At 40.9% G+C, this 18186-nt stretch overlaps 1 protein-coding gene across 4 annotated transcripts in view; it reads left to right on the forward strand.

Annotated features, from left to right (window-relative positions):
* The first annotated feature begins 1423 nt into the window (after positions 1 to 1423).
* The window catches only part of pip5k1bb (phosphatidylinositol-4-phosphate 5-kinase, type I, beta b), a 35883-nt gene continuing 19120 nt past the window's right edge, over positions 1424 to 18186 (forward strand). Inside the window, exons 1-5 of one of the 4 annotated variants that reach the window (XM_040156023.1) lie at positions 1424 to 1636; positions 13407 to 13508; positions 13630 to 13698; positions 14359 to 14489; positions 17333 to 17450. In XM_040156023.1, coding sequence (XP_040011957.1) covers positions 13630 to 13698; positions 14359 to 14489; positions 17333 to 17450 — 318 coding nt within the window. In that variant the 5' untranslated portion in view covers positions 1424 to 1636; positions 13407 to 13508. The other 3 variants (XM_040156024.1, XM_040156025.1, XM_040156028.1) reach the window with 3 other exon arrangements.

The raw sequence follows: 18186 nt of genomic DNA on the forward strand, positions 1-18186 counted from the left end.
TGTAGTTATTGGTAGGTTCTACACACCGGTAAATCTGACACTTTGCCTGCACACAGCATGCTTCTTCTGCTTCTGGATAAGCAACTGTCTACAGCAGCCAATGGCAAATCTTTCTTTCACCTCTTTTAACTCACGTCTTTCCATTAAGTGTTGTTTGTTAAATTAGAGAAAATATGTCTTTTTGCTACTTTTCTGACTTGCTTTTACTCTGCCATTCTCTGTCTTCTTGCTTTCGCTCAGGGCTCGAATGTTTGTCTTCGAAATGGTGACAGTCAGGTGAGATCGAAAGATTAAGATGTGTTGTATTTGTTGTATATTTATACAGTCATCTTGATTGTCCATCTCTTGATTCTACAGGTTTAGTGTCAGTAGTAGGCATGGTATATCTGATTGTATATTGCTATAAAAAGGGACGAAACTGAGAGCAGACTCAACAGCCAGAAAGGTAATTGAAATATATTATTATTCACAAGGTTTCAATACAATTCAATTTTATTTATATAACGCCAAATCATAAAAGAGGTTACATCAGGGCACTGATTAGCTGTTGTGATATCACATTACCAACGTGTCCTCATATTTAATATAAACTTGTTGCAGTGACTCAGATGCAACTGCACCACTAAGAGATGCAAATCTCTGGAAAAGACAGTGGGATGTTAGTGAACATTAAATATGCATCATGTAGCTCATAGTATGTGCAAAAGGAGATGTAAATATACTCATTCTGAAATTTCTTTTTACACCTTTAGAGATACCCCTGGTGGTCTCGGATTGTATGATGGCAGCCCTCCTTCTCAACTTGAACATGGAGCCTAAACTCCTGCAGCTTCATTTCTCTTTTAAAAAAAAAATATTTTAATTTATCTGTTTTTACAGATAAATATCTATGTCTATTTATCTATTTTACATTTTACTTTCAATCTTTCAATGGTTGTAAACTTTTCTTAGTCCTCATAAATAAATATGTCAAGTATGAAACAGGTAGCCTTTTTTTTTTTTCTTTTTTAATTGTTGCACAAGCCTCCACCACAAGTTGCTGTATTTTGTTATGTTGCACTCAGTGTCAGGGGTGCCAAAACTCTCATATCATGCCACAAAGGAAAAAAAGATGGGGATCTAAAAATGCAAAGGATTTCCTAGCTACTTATACAGCTTCGGAGAGATAACAGGGATATTACTATCATACCAACTTTAGGTGGTGAAATTAGATCAAGCTTTATTGTTGCTGAACAAACCGAAGTTGGCTGTGGCCTCAATATATGGATATCGATGTCCACTCCTGCTCAGGCCTGCAGGGGGCGTGTTGGAGTCGCGTTTCAGTTTTGTACCCAATGGTGCACTGAAAGCCATGGTTGTATGTAAAGAGGCAGGGCAGGGACGTAGAGAAACACAGGGCTCCTTGCTGCTCTCAGTGTAGGAGTGACTCTGTAGTAGTCCGCAGTCAGCCTGTGGTGGAAATAAATACTGCGTGTATTATTATTATTATTATTATTATTATTACCGCATTTCTTTATCGGTTGGGGATTATTTGCTTGAGGGAGATCTTCCTGCGAGGACAACCGCAGCCACTCGGAGGGAAACACAATTTCTACGCGACTACTCAGAGGAAGACAACTGGGTGGTAAGAAACACTGTGAGTTCGACGCATCACTCGAAACACCGGGGGCGTCCTCTGGAGATTTACAGCGCACTCGGAACACTTGGACAAACACCTCGCGTACTGCGACGGTTCACTTCTCAGGTGTTGTCGCGACAGGTGAAATATTGCAGGTGTGCGCGTACACTGAGGCGAGTCATCCAGCTGCTCCGTCTCAAAAAAAAAAAAAAAAAGCTCAGCTGACCTTATCATAGAGGCTGGATTTCGCTCACAAGCCTCCTCCACCTCAGAATATGTTTTGTATGATTGGATAAAGGGCTTAAGGTCGTGTTTTTCCTCTTGTACCAGAATTTTGGATGGAAGTTAAGTGAAGGTGAGATTAAATGTGGAGGTCGTGGTCGAGGCTCATTTGAAGTTCACCTTTAAACTCCACACTGAATACTTGCCGCTGTCATTGTTGAGATAAAGCCAGTTTGTCACTAGTGTTTGTTGTTTGCTGTATCAACATTTACTTTTTGTCGCCGTTTCCTTATTAATAGCGAAGATTTTTTTTTTTTTTTTTTTTTTTTTTTTTTGTAAGTGACTGCGACTCAGCGCGTCACATTTACAGTGAAACTGGAAGTCTTGTCTGGTTCGATGGGAAATGAGGCAAACACGTTGAAGGTTGTGTCACACATGAAGGGGCAGAGTTGGAAAGTCACTCAAATGATAATAATGGATAAATCTGACCTCAACCTCCTGGTGCGTTTGGGTGCAGAATAGTGCTAATGTGAAGCCCCCTTCGGGTCCGGATACAGCTGTTATCACTTGGGGAAAACCGCCACAGTTTACCTTTTGTAAGCCACGTTACTGCGAAACTTGACTGCGTGAGAGCAGTCGTGCAGCTGCTAAATCCTTTTGGCACAATCTGCTGTAGGCCAGGTGACAGATTTTCTGTGTATTATCGGGGTACATTAATAGAAGCTGCACCGAGTCTGAGTATCTGTCAGGTTATCACGGCTCTTTACAGTGAACTGCTACATTTCTCCTCTTGGTACTTGGCAGCCGGGCACTTCATGATTCTTCCGCCGGGACCCATCCCACCTCCAAAAGATTCACTTTGCCGGGACTGTGAAATAGTCCAAAGGAGGGAAAGAGATACAGTGACTGGTTATGGTTTTATGTGATGCCGGGGGACTGAGGGCTGCCCAGTGAGCAGGGAAGCTGCTTCGGCAAGCTCAACAGCAGTGTCCAGTGAATGATCTGGACTCACTGGTTTACCATTCAGTGGCAGTTCAACTGTTGAGCTTCTGTTTATATGGCATTATATCATTGACAGAATACGGAATTTTAATAGACGAAATTAAACTTGTTGTCTAGGGGGGAGTTTTGAGCACATTATGATTTATTTTTTTATTTTATTTTTTTGTTTCTTTCATCTGATGATCTTGAGCAACTTTAATGAAAAATGTTTCCCTTTAGAAACGACTCTGGGTTTTTTAAATTAATCTACTTTCATTTTTTAAATGAATTAAATTCTAGACTATCTTAGTTTAAAAGAGCTGGTCACAGGGCATCCTGGTGGTTCAGCTGGCTGGAGAGTGAAGTGTAACTGCTGTGTCGTGGGTCTGGTTTTGTCCTGTGACCCTTTTCGTTTTATAGTTCTGTGTCTCTGCTTTGCTGAGCAGCTGATAAAGCCACACGTGGTTAAATATCTTGGGACCATTCCTTGAAACATTGCAGTCTCAGACACCGTTGCTAATTTGGATCAAAGTGTGATACACCTATGTTTGGAGAAAATGAATAGTCATGCAAAGCTGACTGGCTTCAAGCCAGACTTTAGGACAAGCGCAAGGTGTTACACCGGAATATGGGCCTGTGGTTTCTTTTATGAACTTCCTGTTTCTTCCACATTTGACTGGGAGGCAGTGGAATTGGTCCAGCTTGGGCCAGGTTGGTCAGTTTGCTGCGGAGGATGTTTGAAAGGGAAAATGGCTCATGCAAATCCCCCGCTCTCTCTTTGGGTACAGCACCTGAGCTCTTATGCTGTGCTCCACGTTGCCCTTGCGCTGATATGTTGCCTGTCAGAGTGAGCAGCATCTACACATTATGTAATATTTTCCATCTGAGTAGCAGCAGAAGTGCCACAGCACTGCAGAGCCAAAACCTTGTCAAGACAAATCATATTCATTTTGTGACCCTCAGCTCTTTTCCCTTCTTGGGCTTTTACTGTGGTGGATCGGATTTGCTCTTAAATTAGTGAATACATTGCGATAGTGACTGTAACCGTAAGCAATAATAAATAACACTCATTCAAAGCAGAAGGCCACGTTTTTAAGCCAACATTAGTGTATTTTTTTCTTGCTGTATAAGCTTCCTGTGAAGAGGTAGCACAACAATTATCATTTGTAGAGTTTTTTATGCCGTCTTGTGATTTTGGGTCAAAGACCCGTCTGTGTACTGTGTGCTCATACTGTACCATGGGATCCCAGCAGTGATAGGACCAAAATAACAGGCATATGAGGCTTATTAAAACAGTTGCATAAGTCAGTGCCCTGAACAGTAGTTCTCGGCTCTTCTGTCTCATTCCTGATAATGGTCTGACTGACCCATGTGCCTTGTGTCCTCAAACAGGGGTGTGACCCCCTGTTGGGTCTATTAAAATTTTTTTATCTGATTTAATAAATAAATAAATAAATAAATAAAAAAAGCCTCATTGTGTTGTGACAATGAATTACGGCACCTGATAATGTTTGTTTGTGTTTAGTGTGACCTCGATCTTCCTACTATACCCATTCTAATTCTTCTCTGAGAGGATCCTCTCTCACTCCCCGTCTACAGTTACATTCTGGGCAGAAGTGCTAATGTGCTGCGTCCCAGCGGCAGTGAGCCGAAAGGATGACAAGAGTGTTTGTTTTCTTTCTGGAATTCGGCATCTCGGGTTATTCAGCACCATGTCAGCCTTTCCGTCTTTCTTGTCTCAGTTTAGTTGTAGCAGCACTGAATCAGATCACTTTAATTTCCGTGAAGCATCATAGTGAGGGACAGTGCTTTTGAGTTTAAAATCAGATTCCAGATTGTTTGTACTTTGATTCCATACAGATTGAAAACAATATACAAAAACAAAATGTGGCGTAAATCGGAGGGATGCCCTACCATACAATGGTGCAGTCTCTAATTAATGAGTCTTGTGTGTTATGCTACTTTGCTGTTTCCCCAGTAAGCTAGTGCCAGGCCTTTAGGGGTTGCTACCTATTATAACTTTTTTTATTGGTAATCACGTACTGTCTTGGTTAATTGATTACTAAATTTGTCATTTATCCTATAAAATATCAAACCAGCAGCCATAAAAAGCAACAGTATTCAATTCACACCGATTAAATTAAAAGGTAAGTAACTTTTTATTATACTGTAATCCGACTATACTGGATTTTTGAGGCATATACTGAAACCTTTTGAGAGTCTAAAACACCTGATAATGATATATTGGCCAATCTTCACTTTTTTTTAACATGATCACACAATGTAATCACTTCTGATTAAAGCATTGGGTTCAAGATATGTACTGAGCGAGACATTTTATAGTTTGAAAAATGAACTTGTCAGTGCTCTGATGGGGACACTTTTTAAAATTACCTCTGTTATATCTTTGGTATTTCTTGTTACTTATTGGCCGACATGTGCGCGGATACTGATAAACTAACATTGGCCATCTTGAAGGATCCACATTTGTGAAGCATTAGCTAGCATGTGTGGTGTTTTTAATAATTCATTACTCATCAAAACTGGAATTTATTGTCAGTAGACCAACAGATCATTTGACTATTGGAATCGGTGCTCCAAGCATCCTCCTTTTAAATAAAGAATCAGATGAGCTTTTTCCATGGCCAGCAGTATGAATCAGAACAGTGCTGAATAAGAAGGCGCTTCGTACCCCAGGCAGGTCAGCGGACGGTTTGACCCACATACTCTTGATTTTTCTTTTTTTTAGTTTTTTTTTTTTTTCTTTAATGTGCTCATTTGTCAGCCAGGCTGCGCTCATGTCAGCACATACCACATACTACTGATAGTCACCAGGGCTCAGTCAGGACTTTATAATTATTATTATCTTTTATTATCAGTACTGTGATCAAAGTTCACCCTAGTCGATAGAAAATTTGTTAGAATACAAAAGGTAGTGTCCCCCACATTATTTACCACAGCATATAAACTGTATCTAAGTTGAAATAAAAATTATAATAATAATTTCCTTAACTCCTTAAAGTTACTCCATTTATCCTGTGTTTATCTGATTTGTTTATATGATCCAGAGGTACAAGTACTATACAGTAGGCTGAAGTAATCTCAAATTTATGTAAAAAAAAATATTGGCAAAATTGGCAGTTGCTGCCAACAGCAATAAAAAATAGAAATAATATGGTCATAAATGGTGTGAAAATAGGCATGATAAAATTAATTAACATTTGTTCTCTTAAGTTTAAATCCTTGAAATGCGACAAGTTCAGTGTTTATTGGCAGACCACAGTGTCAACAGTCCTAACCTGTAAATATGTTTAGTGGTTTGCTGGTTTGCTCATACTGAAAGTGAAATAAAATGAATAATTAAAGGGGAACTCCACCAATTTTACACATGAAGATCATTTATCTAGTCATGGGTGAGTACTAACTAAAAACTAATGTGTTAAGTCTGCTATGGCTCTTGACATGTTTTTTTTAGGTCTGGGAAAACTCTCAGCCTCGAGGGTCTAATGCTTCTTTTGTTGTGTTCCTAATTTGTAGTGGTTCATTGACAACTGTATCAGGTGGAAACAAACAGCGTATAGCTCCTTTTAAATTAGCTGAATTGATTGCATTAGTGGTAATATTGGATTTTATTTTGTTGTAAATGTAAGTAATGGTGGCTTTTTGGGCACTTGTGTAGTTCTTTTCACCAAGTCAGAGATATCGTCAGTGTTAGAAATCCCTGATTTTTCCCACTCAGCTGCTCATAATTTTTGTTTGAATCATATGACATAAATGCAGCTTAATGCAAAGATACTATTGGGGTGCTTTATGGGAATTGTAGGACTGAGTGTTTTTGGAGCTTGACCCCTTCTAGGGACTAATCACCAGGATATCTCAGCCTCCATGACACAGACATTGACTTTCCCTTTGAGCAAAGATACATTAAGAAGCTCACAGCAATCCACATTCACAGCACCTTATGTAATCCTAACGTGACCTGAGACACATTCGACAGTCAAAGTCGTGTTTTTGTGACACTGACTTCTTAAATTCACGTTCGTGAAAAGATATGATGTTAATCTTGGGAAGACTGTCTACAAATGCCAGTGTCAGGGTCTGTTTAGAAAGCCCCTCATTTACTTTGCGGCATTTGAATCTGGATGTAGGATTTTCCCCGTATAATTGCTTTGATCTTAATGACCTCCAATGGGTAGTTCCCCCCTCTTTGGCCCTAAAGCACGTCAGCACCAGCTTTTGAGATGTTGAAAAAAATCTCCCAAATGAGGCCCGCAGCATTTATTGGCTCATAATTGTTTTCCTCAGTGTTACGATTGGCTGGTTGGAGGCTGCTGGCAGAGCGATAGATTGGCAGCCTCTCAGGAATTCAGATTATTCGGAGGTCGTGATGTTTGTTGTTGTTGCTTGTTGTTGTTTTGGCCCTGCTGAGATTTCCCCCATGTCCCCCTCCCACTTTCCTGCCCTGGTGATGATGAGGTCTGCAGAGGCCCACTCAGGGGAGTCCTACGGTGTGACAGCATAGGAGGGAGAGATGACAAAATGAAAGTGTCTGACAGCAAGACATGGTGAGGTGGGTAAAGACAAACAAGTGGGAGAAGAGTTAAAGAATGGGAAGGGTTGGCAACAGGAATTTCCTCCTCAGCCCTATACCTCAGATCAATAAAGGCAGTGCAACCTACTCCCTTGCCCCCATGTTTGACCACTTCTGAGAATAATAAACACAGTCAGTTGTGTCCACTGAGATATGCATTGGTAATAAACGTGTCTGTCACCCTGTGGCTTAATTGGACTCCCGGACAGGGCTGAGTAAAACTAAGCTGGGCTTCGCTGGGATGGGCGAGTCTCTCTCGTTCTCTTTGTGTCCTTGGATCATGTTTTTCATGGGCCGTGGGCCGTGGGCCATGAACCATGAGCCATGAGCCCTGAGCTAGCCTGTGTAGATATCAGTGGTTGTTGACTATAATAGTCCTGCTGTAGTAAGTCCTCGTCTCATAGAGTGTTGTGCTGTAGTGTAGCCTCTTTCTGCTTCTGTCATCGTCTCTGTTTTCCCTCCATGTACTCATCTGTATGCCCCCCTCCACCCCCCGCCCCACCCCACCCTACCCCACCCTCCATTCCCTCAGTTGAATCATGTGACTCTCTGGACACAGAGGGTGACCTCCTCCTCGCGGCTTCTCATGCAGAGTAGAGCTAGAGTGAGGCACTCTCTGAATTACAAATACACAGTCCGAGTCCTCTCACCGGGCTTATGGTATTCGTGTCGTCTTTCATCAAAGCGAAATATATTCATTCTGTTTCTGTATATCTTGTGACTATATATATATATTGCTGTTGTTATCACTGCTTATATTCTTTTCTGTCCTAAAGAGAAAAAATTGCCTTGCGAAGAATAAAACTTGACATGTGGTCCTGTTGTACATTGTTGTTGCAGAAATCACGAAGGAAGCACCCAACTACGTATTTAAAACTATCACACCTTTTGTTCTCTATCTCTGTTTCTCACTACCATTGTCTTCCTCCTCTGGGTTTTTCATTCCTTCCCTTTGTCTAGCTCATTTTTTATGTTCATGTCACATCTGAAAAGTCAAAGTGCTCTTTAGGTGTAGTCTCTCTTTACCTCCCAGCTCTTGTTTCTTTTTATTTGCTGTTGTTAAAAGGTCAAATACCAATCTCACATGCAATATGACTAGTTAAAATTTCTTTATAGAGATGGTTGCTTGACCAGTTGTACGTCTCACACCTAAATACCGTTCAACCCACTAAACTGAGTTTTCAGAGTTAGTGATATGTTTTGCTCAGTACACTGTACACTCTGCCGTGCATAGTAGCTGTTGTCAGTGTAGAGTATTTTTAACCTCATTTGTCCAACACTTTGCATTACATACATGAATTATTGCTCTACATTAGCTTACAAGCTGATTTTGCACTTGCTAACATGAGTAAAGTACATGCTACATACTGGGTATTAAATGCTAAACATATAGCCTATCCCTTTTGACTTTGGTAGCAACGTAGCCTTTGCATTTGGTGTTGCCCTTAGGCCGAATTTCCATTTTTGCCTTGCGAGCAATAATACCAATAAAAATTGTCTCCCCGTAGTTAATCCAACCAATCAATCATCTTCATTGGCTGCTAGTGGAGCAGTAGATTTTTAGTCTTGTTTAGACATATAGCCTCCACACACACACACACACACACACACACACACACACACACACACACACACACACACACACACACACACACACACTTCTTTGCCAGCTCTGCAGTGCTGCATAGTGCCTGGTGTATGGCTGGTCTGGACAGACACTGCTCTGAAGCTGCAGCACAGCTTGTCCCTCAGAGGGATGATGAAACAAACACACCTCCAGAGGATACAGTGAAATATGGAACAGAAAGCACCAAAAACAATCCCAAACAATACCTCATTGATGTTTTACACCTTCTTCTGGTGTAGGGGGGGGTGTGTGAGTCTAAGATGTGTGGCTGTTTACGTGGCCACAAAACCTGTATATTTGTGTGTACAGTACATGTACATGTTGAGACTGTGTTTGCTGTATGTTCTGTTTGCTCTGTGTGTATTTATGCTTTTGTTGAGGCGATATGGTTTGAATTGGGTGGAACCAGAGCAGAGGATCTGAATTTCTATTGATCAGCATATATTTCTTTTCGACTGAACATTTTACAAAGAAAGTGTTCGTCCCGTCTGTCTGCCCTCCACTAAGCTTCGTCTACTCCTCTGCCTGTCTCACTGTTTGTCCGAGAGCAAAACACACGCTTGAAATATCCACAAAAGCCAGGGGATAGACCTGACGGTTTTTGAAGTGGTGGTGGACTACATATCGTTTGTTTATCACTGTCATTTATAGGACTGATCATTTCTGCTTGGCTAGAGGACAGGAGCCCACACATTAGATGTTTGTTTCCCAGCTGCACGATTCATAACAGAACATGTCACATTCCATAGAAGCAACTGTTTTACACGGTTGGGGTAACTAAGCCAATTATGTAATCAAACTGACACACCAAAGAGTGAAGTGTTTACAAAAGGCGTCAGGAAGATACTGACTACTGCCCTGCACCACATAGCCTACATACATACAGACTTGGAGTATACAGTACTTAAAGTTGTTTTTTTAATTTAATCTGTTAGTACACACTTTATTTCAGTGTATGTTACCATGCTGCACGTGGTGCTGGAATACAGTAACTTTAGAAACTGAAAAGAGATTTGATAAAAAAAAATACAAACAATAATGCAATTGAACAACTTTCTGAGTAAAATTTTGCTTGGGAGGAGTTTTACGTGAGCCGTAGTCAAGGATCAGAGCAGTTAAGTTGATGAAGCCGATCCCCTGCAGGCTGAGCTAAGCTGACTTCCCATGCATCTTCTTGATTGTATTCATCCGAATCCAGATATCTGTGCTTATCTAACATCTCACAGTTGGGGATTGTGAAGGTCATGAAAGCCCAGCAGTCCAGTTCTTGGCACTCTGCACCGCTGGTCTGCTATCGATTCTCCATTATGTCTCCAATCTACTGCAGTAATGCAATAGTATCTGGGGACTCAAGCAGAGCAAACAGGAACCGGTATCTGTGTGCTGGTGGTAGAAACTGTGGGGGCTGCCTTGACTGAATACCCTTCAGCCCAGACGTCATGGTGAGATGGTTTGAAAATGCTCTTCTGTAAGAATTTTCTCTTCCAATTTTGTCACCTATTGTAAAGAACCAGATCACCGTATAGGTATTGATAAATGCGTATGTCTTCTGAAACAAGTGTGTAGTATGACTGGTGATGGGTAGCTGCCTTCATTATTATTACCACTACTTATTGGAGTCGGTGTGGAAATATTGCTGCTGCTACTCACACTTTTTGCCAGTTCAGATGTATTGGATCTACATTTTTATCATACCAGACGGCCCATGTCTGCTCTCAGCAACATGTTTTCCTTGCCAGGACTGCTTGGCTACATAATGGCTATTTGATTTGCACAGGGGCTGACTGGCACCCTTGGCAATATCCCCAAAACTGTGGAAGGAGATATGGTATGAGAGCCAGTGTTTGATCTGCACTTAAGTGTGTTTGTGTGAAGGGTGGTAGAGTTTCTGACAAGGGCGTGTGGACGAGTGGGAAGAGAGTTGTTTAGGCACAGAGAGTTGGAGTTAGAAAGTTTATTTATATAGCACCTTTTAAGAAGAGAAGTCAAAAAGGGCTTCACAAGTAGAAAGATAAACTGAATGAAAAGTAGATTGTCGACCAAGAGGGGGTTTTGACAAAGACCCAGTCACAGTAAGAGCTGAAGTGAATTTGCCAAGAAACTTTGCAGTTGCAACAGTTTTGTCTTTTAAATTTTTCCTGGACAGCTGCTTTGTCTGTGTACAGTATATGTGTTTCTGGATTAAATCCAAGCTTGATGTTTTCCTTGTTATACTCCTGTATGCCAATGGTATTTGCAAGGGGAGTGAACGACAGTGGCAAGAAACGGATGATTAGGGCCATCCATTCGTTCATGTTCATCAACGTATCTGTCCATCTGTCTGCCTCTCTTTGTTGAGAGGTGAACAACAACAGACCTGCTGTTGTTCACAGCAGCTGCGGGCCTCTCATGGATTGTTCTGGAAACAGTCTGTTAGAGCATCGGCTGGGTTGTGGGGTCAGGTGAGATAGAGAGAGAGAGAGAGAGAGAGAGAGAGAGAGAGATCCAAACAATCCCTTCTAACATTGGCACCCAGGCCGGGGTTGAGCCAGACAGGCCTGCCTGCAGGCTTGTTAACATTCCTCAGGTTCAGAGCACATATCCACTCATACAGTACAATGGCTCAGGTGGATCAACACCTCCTTACTCAGATTCACCTCTAATGACACAGCCCATGATTGATAACAGCATTTCGTTTTGTGAGCAGCATTCCAGGTGACTTTTGCCTCAGTTTTGGCTACACAAAATGATGTGACAGACATAGTCTTTCCATCCAGAATGAGTTTGCTTCTGGTTTTGAGTTATTGTGTGTGACTGTATGAGGAAAACACAAAAGACAGGATATTATTTTAATGGTGATAGATACGGTATAAATGATGAATAGACCCAAAACAAATACAAATAGATGTAGTTGGGCGGTGGTCTTTGAGCCAAAATGTATCCGTCTTGGTGTTGTCTCTGTGTTTATAGCAACAGAGGAACTGTTGCACAGATAAGGACCCAGTCTTTGAAGATAAGAGCATAGTGTCTGCTACATTCTTTTAATATCTGAATGAGTGAGCATGTATGAACATGGATTCATCTGAAGATGCAATTTTCTTTTTTGAAGGCTATTTTTAAACATTGCTGCAACATATTTGGTGTTTTTATAGTACAGTGTTATATAGTGTAAAGACTATACGTAACACACCCTACAGCATTGTAACATATTTTCATTATTGTAGCTTGTGTTAAGACTTTCAAAGTAAAAGTGTTCCATTGCATAGTGATGATTTCCCTTCTCTTGAGAGGTTATATTCTCAATGCTATTAATTCTGATTTGATCAGGATGTAATTGCTGGTCACAGAGCAGGTGACTGGAGGACATGACGCTGCAAGCGCTGATGAAGCAGAAAGATATTGTTCAATACTAAGGCTCTGAGACCTGCAGGTGCATTTATATGCAGGTGGTATGGTGCCTGCAGGCTTCCCAGAGCTTATCAGACAAAGTCCCAGTTTTGCCAGTGTTTCCGTTAAGCATTGATTCTTCACTTCCCCCGTTGGTGTCCCTGTTTTTCCTGCTCACTCAGAAGACACACACTGAGGCACAGTTATGTCACAGTTTCATTGATTTATGTCACTCTGCCTTATTTTGTCTGAAGAGCGAAGGAGTGAAACAGGAGGAAACCATGCTGGGAAAAAATTAAGGAGGGAGAGAGAAGGAGAAAGAGAAAAGGGGTGGTGCAGTAAAATTATTGGAGAATATATGAGGAAATGAGACAGACTGTTTTTTGTGGCTCAGTAAGGACTTGGTTGTGCTGTAAGCTGGGTAGTGCCGACATATCGCTTTCCACCAGGGCTACACCTCAGTGACACACACTCTGGAGCTCTGCTCATTTATGAGGGGTTATTTATCCACATTTATACACAAACATGATGCCTGGAATATGGAAGGAAAAATGGAAAAAGAGAATATATATACCTACACACTGCCATTGGTGAAGTGCTGAAGTGACAGGCAGAATAGCATTGTTTCTTAAAAACAAGACAGTAATATAAAGAGGTATGGTTGTTATTACACAGTCACATATACACATTTTATGAGTCATGAGTGACTGTCAAAGCAGAGATATCTTGCTGCAGGCCAGTTTAACAGTGAGAGTTTAGATCAGGCAGAGATTAACAGGAGAGAGATGGCATTAAAAAGGCCTCAAACTGAAAACACGCAAGTGTATTGCATTTAATTAAGGAATCCTAGCTGGCAGACATGGTCCCTCCCATCTTTAGCTTGTCACGTCTTAACTGTGCAGTGGCTTCACTTCATGCAGAGACTCTGAGCGTTTTTTTGCCCTGGTTTTTTTTTTTAATTTTGTAACACTAACTCTTTGTGCGTCTGTTCTCTTGCAAAGGGTCGTCTGACGGATCCAAACCTCTTGATGTTTACCCAACCTGGCAATCAAGAGATGTTGCCCTGATTGTCGTTTGTCGGGCACAGCTTTTTGTTAAGCAAGGTAAGTTTATGGTCCTCTCAGCAAATTTGGTTTTATTTTAAGCTATGAAATCAGTACCAACAACCTCTTGACTTTCTTACAGTCAGTTTCTTCGCTATTCTGTTACTTGTGTCTCTTTTAGATGTCAACCACAACAGAAAATGGAATGGGAGGACCTTGGAACACAAGCAGAGAGAAAACCTATAAGAAGGTGAAAAAAAAAGAAAATGTGACTATTCATACAAGAGCCTCACCATGTTTGGTTTTATTTTACTCTTATGACGAATGCGAAACTGCTCCCATAACATTTACTTTGAAATGCCCCTGTTTAGAGGCAAAAAGTTCAAAAGACCTTTACTTCTGAGTCACATGAGTCCTTATAAATGTCCTTCTACAGCACATAATGTCCTGACCCCTGCCAGGGCTCACTGCCAGAGATCAGTCAAGTGCTGGTCACACTTGTTTTCTCTTTCTTTTTTTTTTTTTTTAACGTTACACGTCACTGCTTATGGCAGCATTTCTTAAGATGTCACCATTACAAGGCTCTCCACAGTAGATACCACTGTTCAGGTTGGAACTAAAAACTGTTCAAAGGTCTTTTTGCGGTGGCTGCAAGAATAATAGTTTGTTTATGTATGAAATTGTACTATACAGAAAAGGCTTTCTTGAAACAGTTTGAAATAACTTAAATTTTAGCCTGGAAATTCTTTTTAGGCTAAATTAAGAATAATAGAAATTGCATGGTTTGCCCATTGTATTTTTTAGTCCTTCATATTTACGTCAAATAGTGAATGTAATGGGGATAGCAGTGATAGTGCGCTCCAACAGCCATGCTGATGTGATGTTTTCTCTTCTATTTTCATCCATCTAGACCACGTCATCGGCCTTGAAGGGGTCCATTCAGCTCGGTATTGGCTATACAGTGGGCAACCTCACCTCCAAGCCTGACAGAGACGTGCTTATGCAAGACTTCTATGTGGTGGAGAGTGTCTTTCTGCCCAGGTCAGTAATACGTAGTGTCAACCCAACTCAGACACACGTTCGTACTACGCAGACAGCTTCTATACACAGCAAGACATCTTCTGTGATTTATACTCAAACTTATGAGTTATTTGTGTAGTGATGGTTTCCACATAATAACCGCCAAACTCAAGGTTATTGGTCTACAAGAGCCAGTGATTCAGAGGGCTGCTTCATAAAAGAGATTATATGTAGGTGTAACAAGCTGCTCTTTGGTACCGACAGTTCCCTGACTCTGCAAAGTCAATGAATGGAAAGCAACTTAAGACTAAACTTTGCCTGTCTGCCCGCTCAGATATTATATGTCTGGGTCTTGTATTAAAAGCATTTAAATGTATTATTAATCATGCTCAATGGATACTGCAGACGGTGGGTATCCAGTCCAAAGAAATTATGCTGCTACCAAAACCTGCCACCATCATCATTTATCAACAAAGTGAATTTTGCTTGTCTAAGTCATGATGCAAGGATAAAACTATTCTAGTGGATTATTCTGCCAGGAACTGTGAAATTAGCTTACTGTGTACCTCATACTGCCACCGTGCAAGACATACATCAGTGTGTGGCCGCTCCATCATCTCAGGCTGTCTTCACAATTACATCATCGGCTTAAAGAAACATTGTATATAATCCAAAACAGACCCAGGAATTCTTTGAAAGTGTAACTCACATATTCACACGTGCGTTATAGCCCACAGTTGCTGCTCAGACACATACCGCATCTGTTTTTACAATTAATCAGTGTATGGAATGGTCAAACTGAGTCTCTCAGTATATGGTACAGTAAGTTTTATAGGACCTCGTCAGTTGGTATTTGCTTTATTAATAGACTGATGCTATTAAATGTCTATTTTTATCTATTTAAAAAAGGTTTTTACTAGTTGTTTTTCTGTCTGTGGCAAAATACATGGATCATCTAAAACAGGTCTTATTTTGAAGCTTCAGGAAGAGAAGTAGAGTCCTACCAAGTTTACCTTTGAGATGCTGCACCAGGATATGTAAACTCAGTATGGTTTATGCAAACCAAGCATTGACACGCACATTGACCTTTTACTGACCTGCTCCTCGGGTCAGGTTAAAAGCCTAGCTTGTTGAGACATTGAGACACAAAATAACAGTTTGTTACTTCTTCCTCAATCTGCGACCAATGTAAAGCCTTTTCACAAAATGGTGAAATGAAATGAAAGTTGTAGTTATCTTCAGGGCCAGCTTGTCACTGTAAAGGCAAATGAAAAAAAAAAAAAAAAATCAAGGCTACATGGTTAGGAAAAACACAAACAAAACATAATCAGTGGGAGAGAAAAATGGATGTGTTACGTCTATATCTGACATAACCATTCCCTCTTTATTCTTTATTCTTCTCTATTTGTTCTGTTCTATAATAGCACACAAACACAAACCCCTCTCTTTCTTTTCACTGACAGAATATCCTCAGAAAGAGTGGCTGAGTGATGGAGGCGGCTCTAAGATGCCTTTATTTCCTCCCTCTGTTGTCTCACTACTCCTCTCCCTCTATTCCTCCGCTTGTTGTTGCTCCTCTCTGGAGTTTTTTCATCTGTTGTTTGTCCTGACAGTCTAGTTTTGGATGTCGCAGATGTTGCAGATGACTTTGACTCCCACACACACACACACACACACACACACACACACACACACACACACACACACACACACACACACACACACACACACACACACACACACACACACACACATACACGCACACGCACATGCACAAGCAAACACACACACACACGCACTTACTTATTTGTTTCTCACTGCATATATATACCTGCACACACCTTTCCACAGGCAGACACGCACACAGATGGCTGCCATGATTAGATTCAATGAAACATTTCCAGGTGCTTTGTGTTGCTAAATGGTTTCCATGTGAGGTGTACGTTACCATCTTGGACTGTCAAGTCATTGATGACAGGTACAGTAATTGTTGTTGCCCTCACACATTAAACGGAGCAGTCAGATTTCATTGTAGAGTAGTCACAGGTATAGTGTTACACATCAGGGCCTGACTGTTAAATATGGCGCCAACACAGTAGCCTCTTTACACAGAAAACCATCAAGTTCTCAGAATATTAACCAGATTTAGAGGTGCCCTGGAAAACAAAAACCTTTATTAACCTACTTCTTGTAGATTTAGGGTAAGAAAAATTGATTCCAATGAGAGTTCATTTGATGAAAGACTTAACAGCTGACTCACTCTAACCTTCTCAGACGTGATTCATCCAATGTCGTGGTGTTCCCTTGGGACACAGGTTAGGTTAGTTGCAAAACAGGGTCAGTCGTTGTCTCATGGTACAGTCAAGACCACAATAAATCTAGTTTCTTGTGTTTTTTTGTTTTTGTTTTGTTTTTTTAGCTTTTTGCTATTCCCTTTCTCCCCCTTGGAGTAAAGGCTCATGTTTTGCTTGGTATTGTTTAGATCCAGTAATCAGAGCCATCTTCAGTCCCCAGGCGAAGAACTCTATACAGGCCAGTTTGTCACTACAGTGCTGGTGAATCTGGGGTTCCCATTGATGACTTCACTGAGACAAGGGTTTAGCACATTTCAAGGGTCCACTGATCCTCTACCGGGGTCAGTGGCCTAGATACTCAGGAACAAAAATTATGGGTCACCCTGCTGTTGCCTGTATGGAATCCTTGCTGGGAGAATGCCAGTCCGTATTAATGACACTGATATGTTTTACCTATGTAATCTTAGTGGTTTTCTTTATCCCTCCTTATTTTAGTTGGAATACTATACCTAATGTAGCAATATATGCTTTTGTTCCCTGGGGGGCTTGGTTATTCATCGCACACACCAGTGAGGGAAGCAACTTGACCCCAGCGCATCACTATCCTGACTTCCGCTTCAAGACCTATGCCCCACTGGCCTTCCGCTACTTCAGGGATCTGTTTGGCATCAAACCAGACGACTACCTGGTAAGACTAAAACCCGGCCGAGACCTAGCTGGTCGTTATCTGTTCCATCTGCACATGTTTTAACACACTCAAAATTCAGTCCTCGAGTTCAGGCCTTCTGCTTCTAACCAACTAATTTGCACAGTGTAATTAAATCAAGCACACACACGGTATAGAATGTTGAAAGTATAAAGTAGAAAACCATGAAACAGAGTTGTAGCCAGAAAAATTGGAATTTTAGATTTTGCATTTAAAACTTTAATGATTGGTTTCACATTTTGGGGGATACGCTTACTTTCAGTGACTTCCAGACTCTTGCCTGTCCAGTAACTCACTGCTCCTGGCCAAGAAATAGTCTTGTACATAACTCCCTGTAAACCTGCAAATCGCCATTTTTACACTTCTGTTTTTGTACAGATTAAACAAACGAGATATATTGTGTCAAACAGTTAGATTTAGAGGTGCTGGTAGCTGCATTTTTGGCACCTTCAGACACCCTTTTACCTCCTGTTCTTTATGCTAAGCTAAGCTAACCACCCGCAGGCTATAGCTTCATATTTAAGGTAAAGATTTTAGAGTGGTATCAATCTTCTCATCTAACTCTCAGCAAGGAAGTAAATAAGCGAAATTCCCAAAATGTGTAACTATTTCCATAAGCAATTACATCTACCAGTGCGACTCAGACAACACATTTAACATCCTTTAAAACGTTTTTGCTTTAACCATACTCTATGCTGAACCACACACTTTAATTCTG

This window comes from Xiphias gladius, chromosome 19, assembly GCF_016859285.1.
Source record: "Xiphias gladius isolate SHS-SW01 ecotype Sanya breed wild chromosome 19, ASM1685928v1, whole genome shotgun sequence".
In the NCBI taxonomy this organism is placed as follows: Eukaryota; Metazoa; Chordata; class Actinopteri; order Istiophoriformes; family Xiphiidae; genus Xiphias; species Xiphias gladius.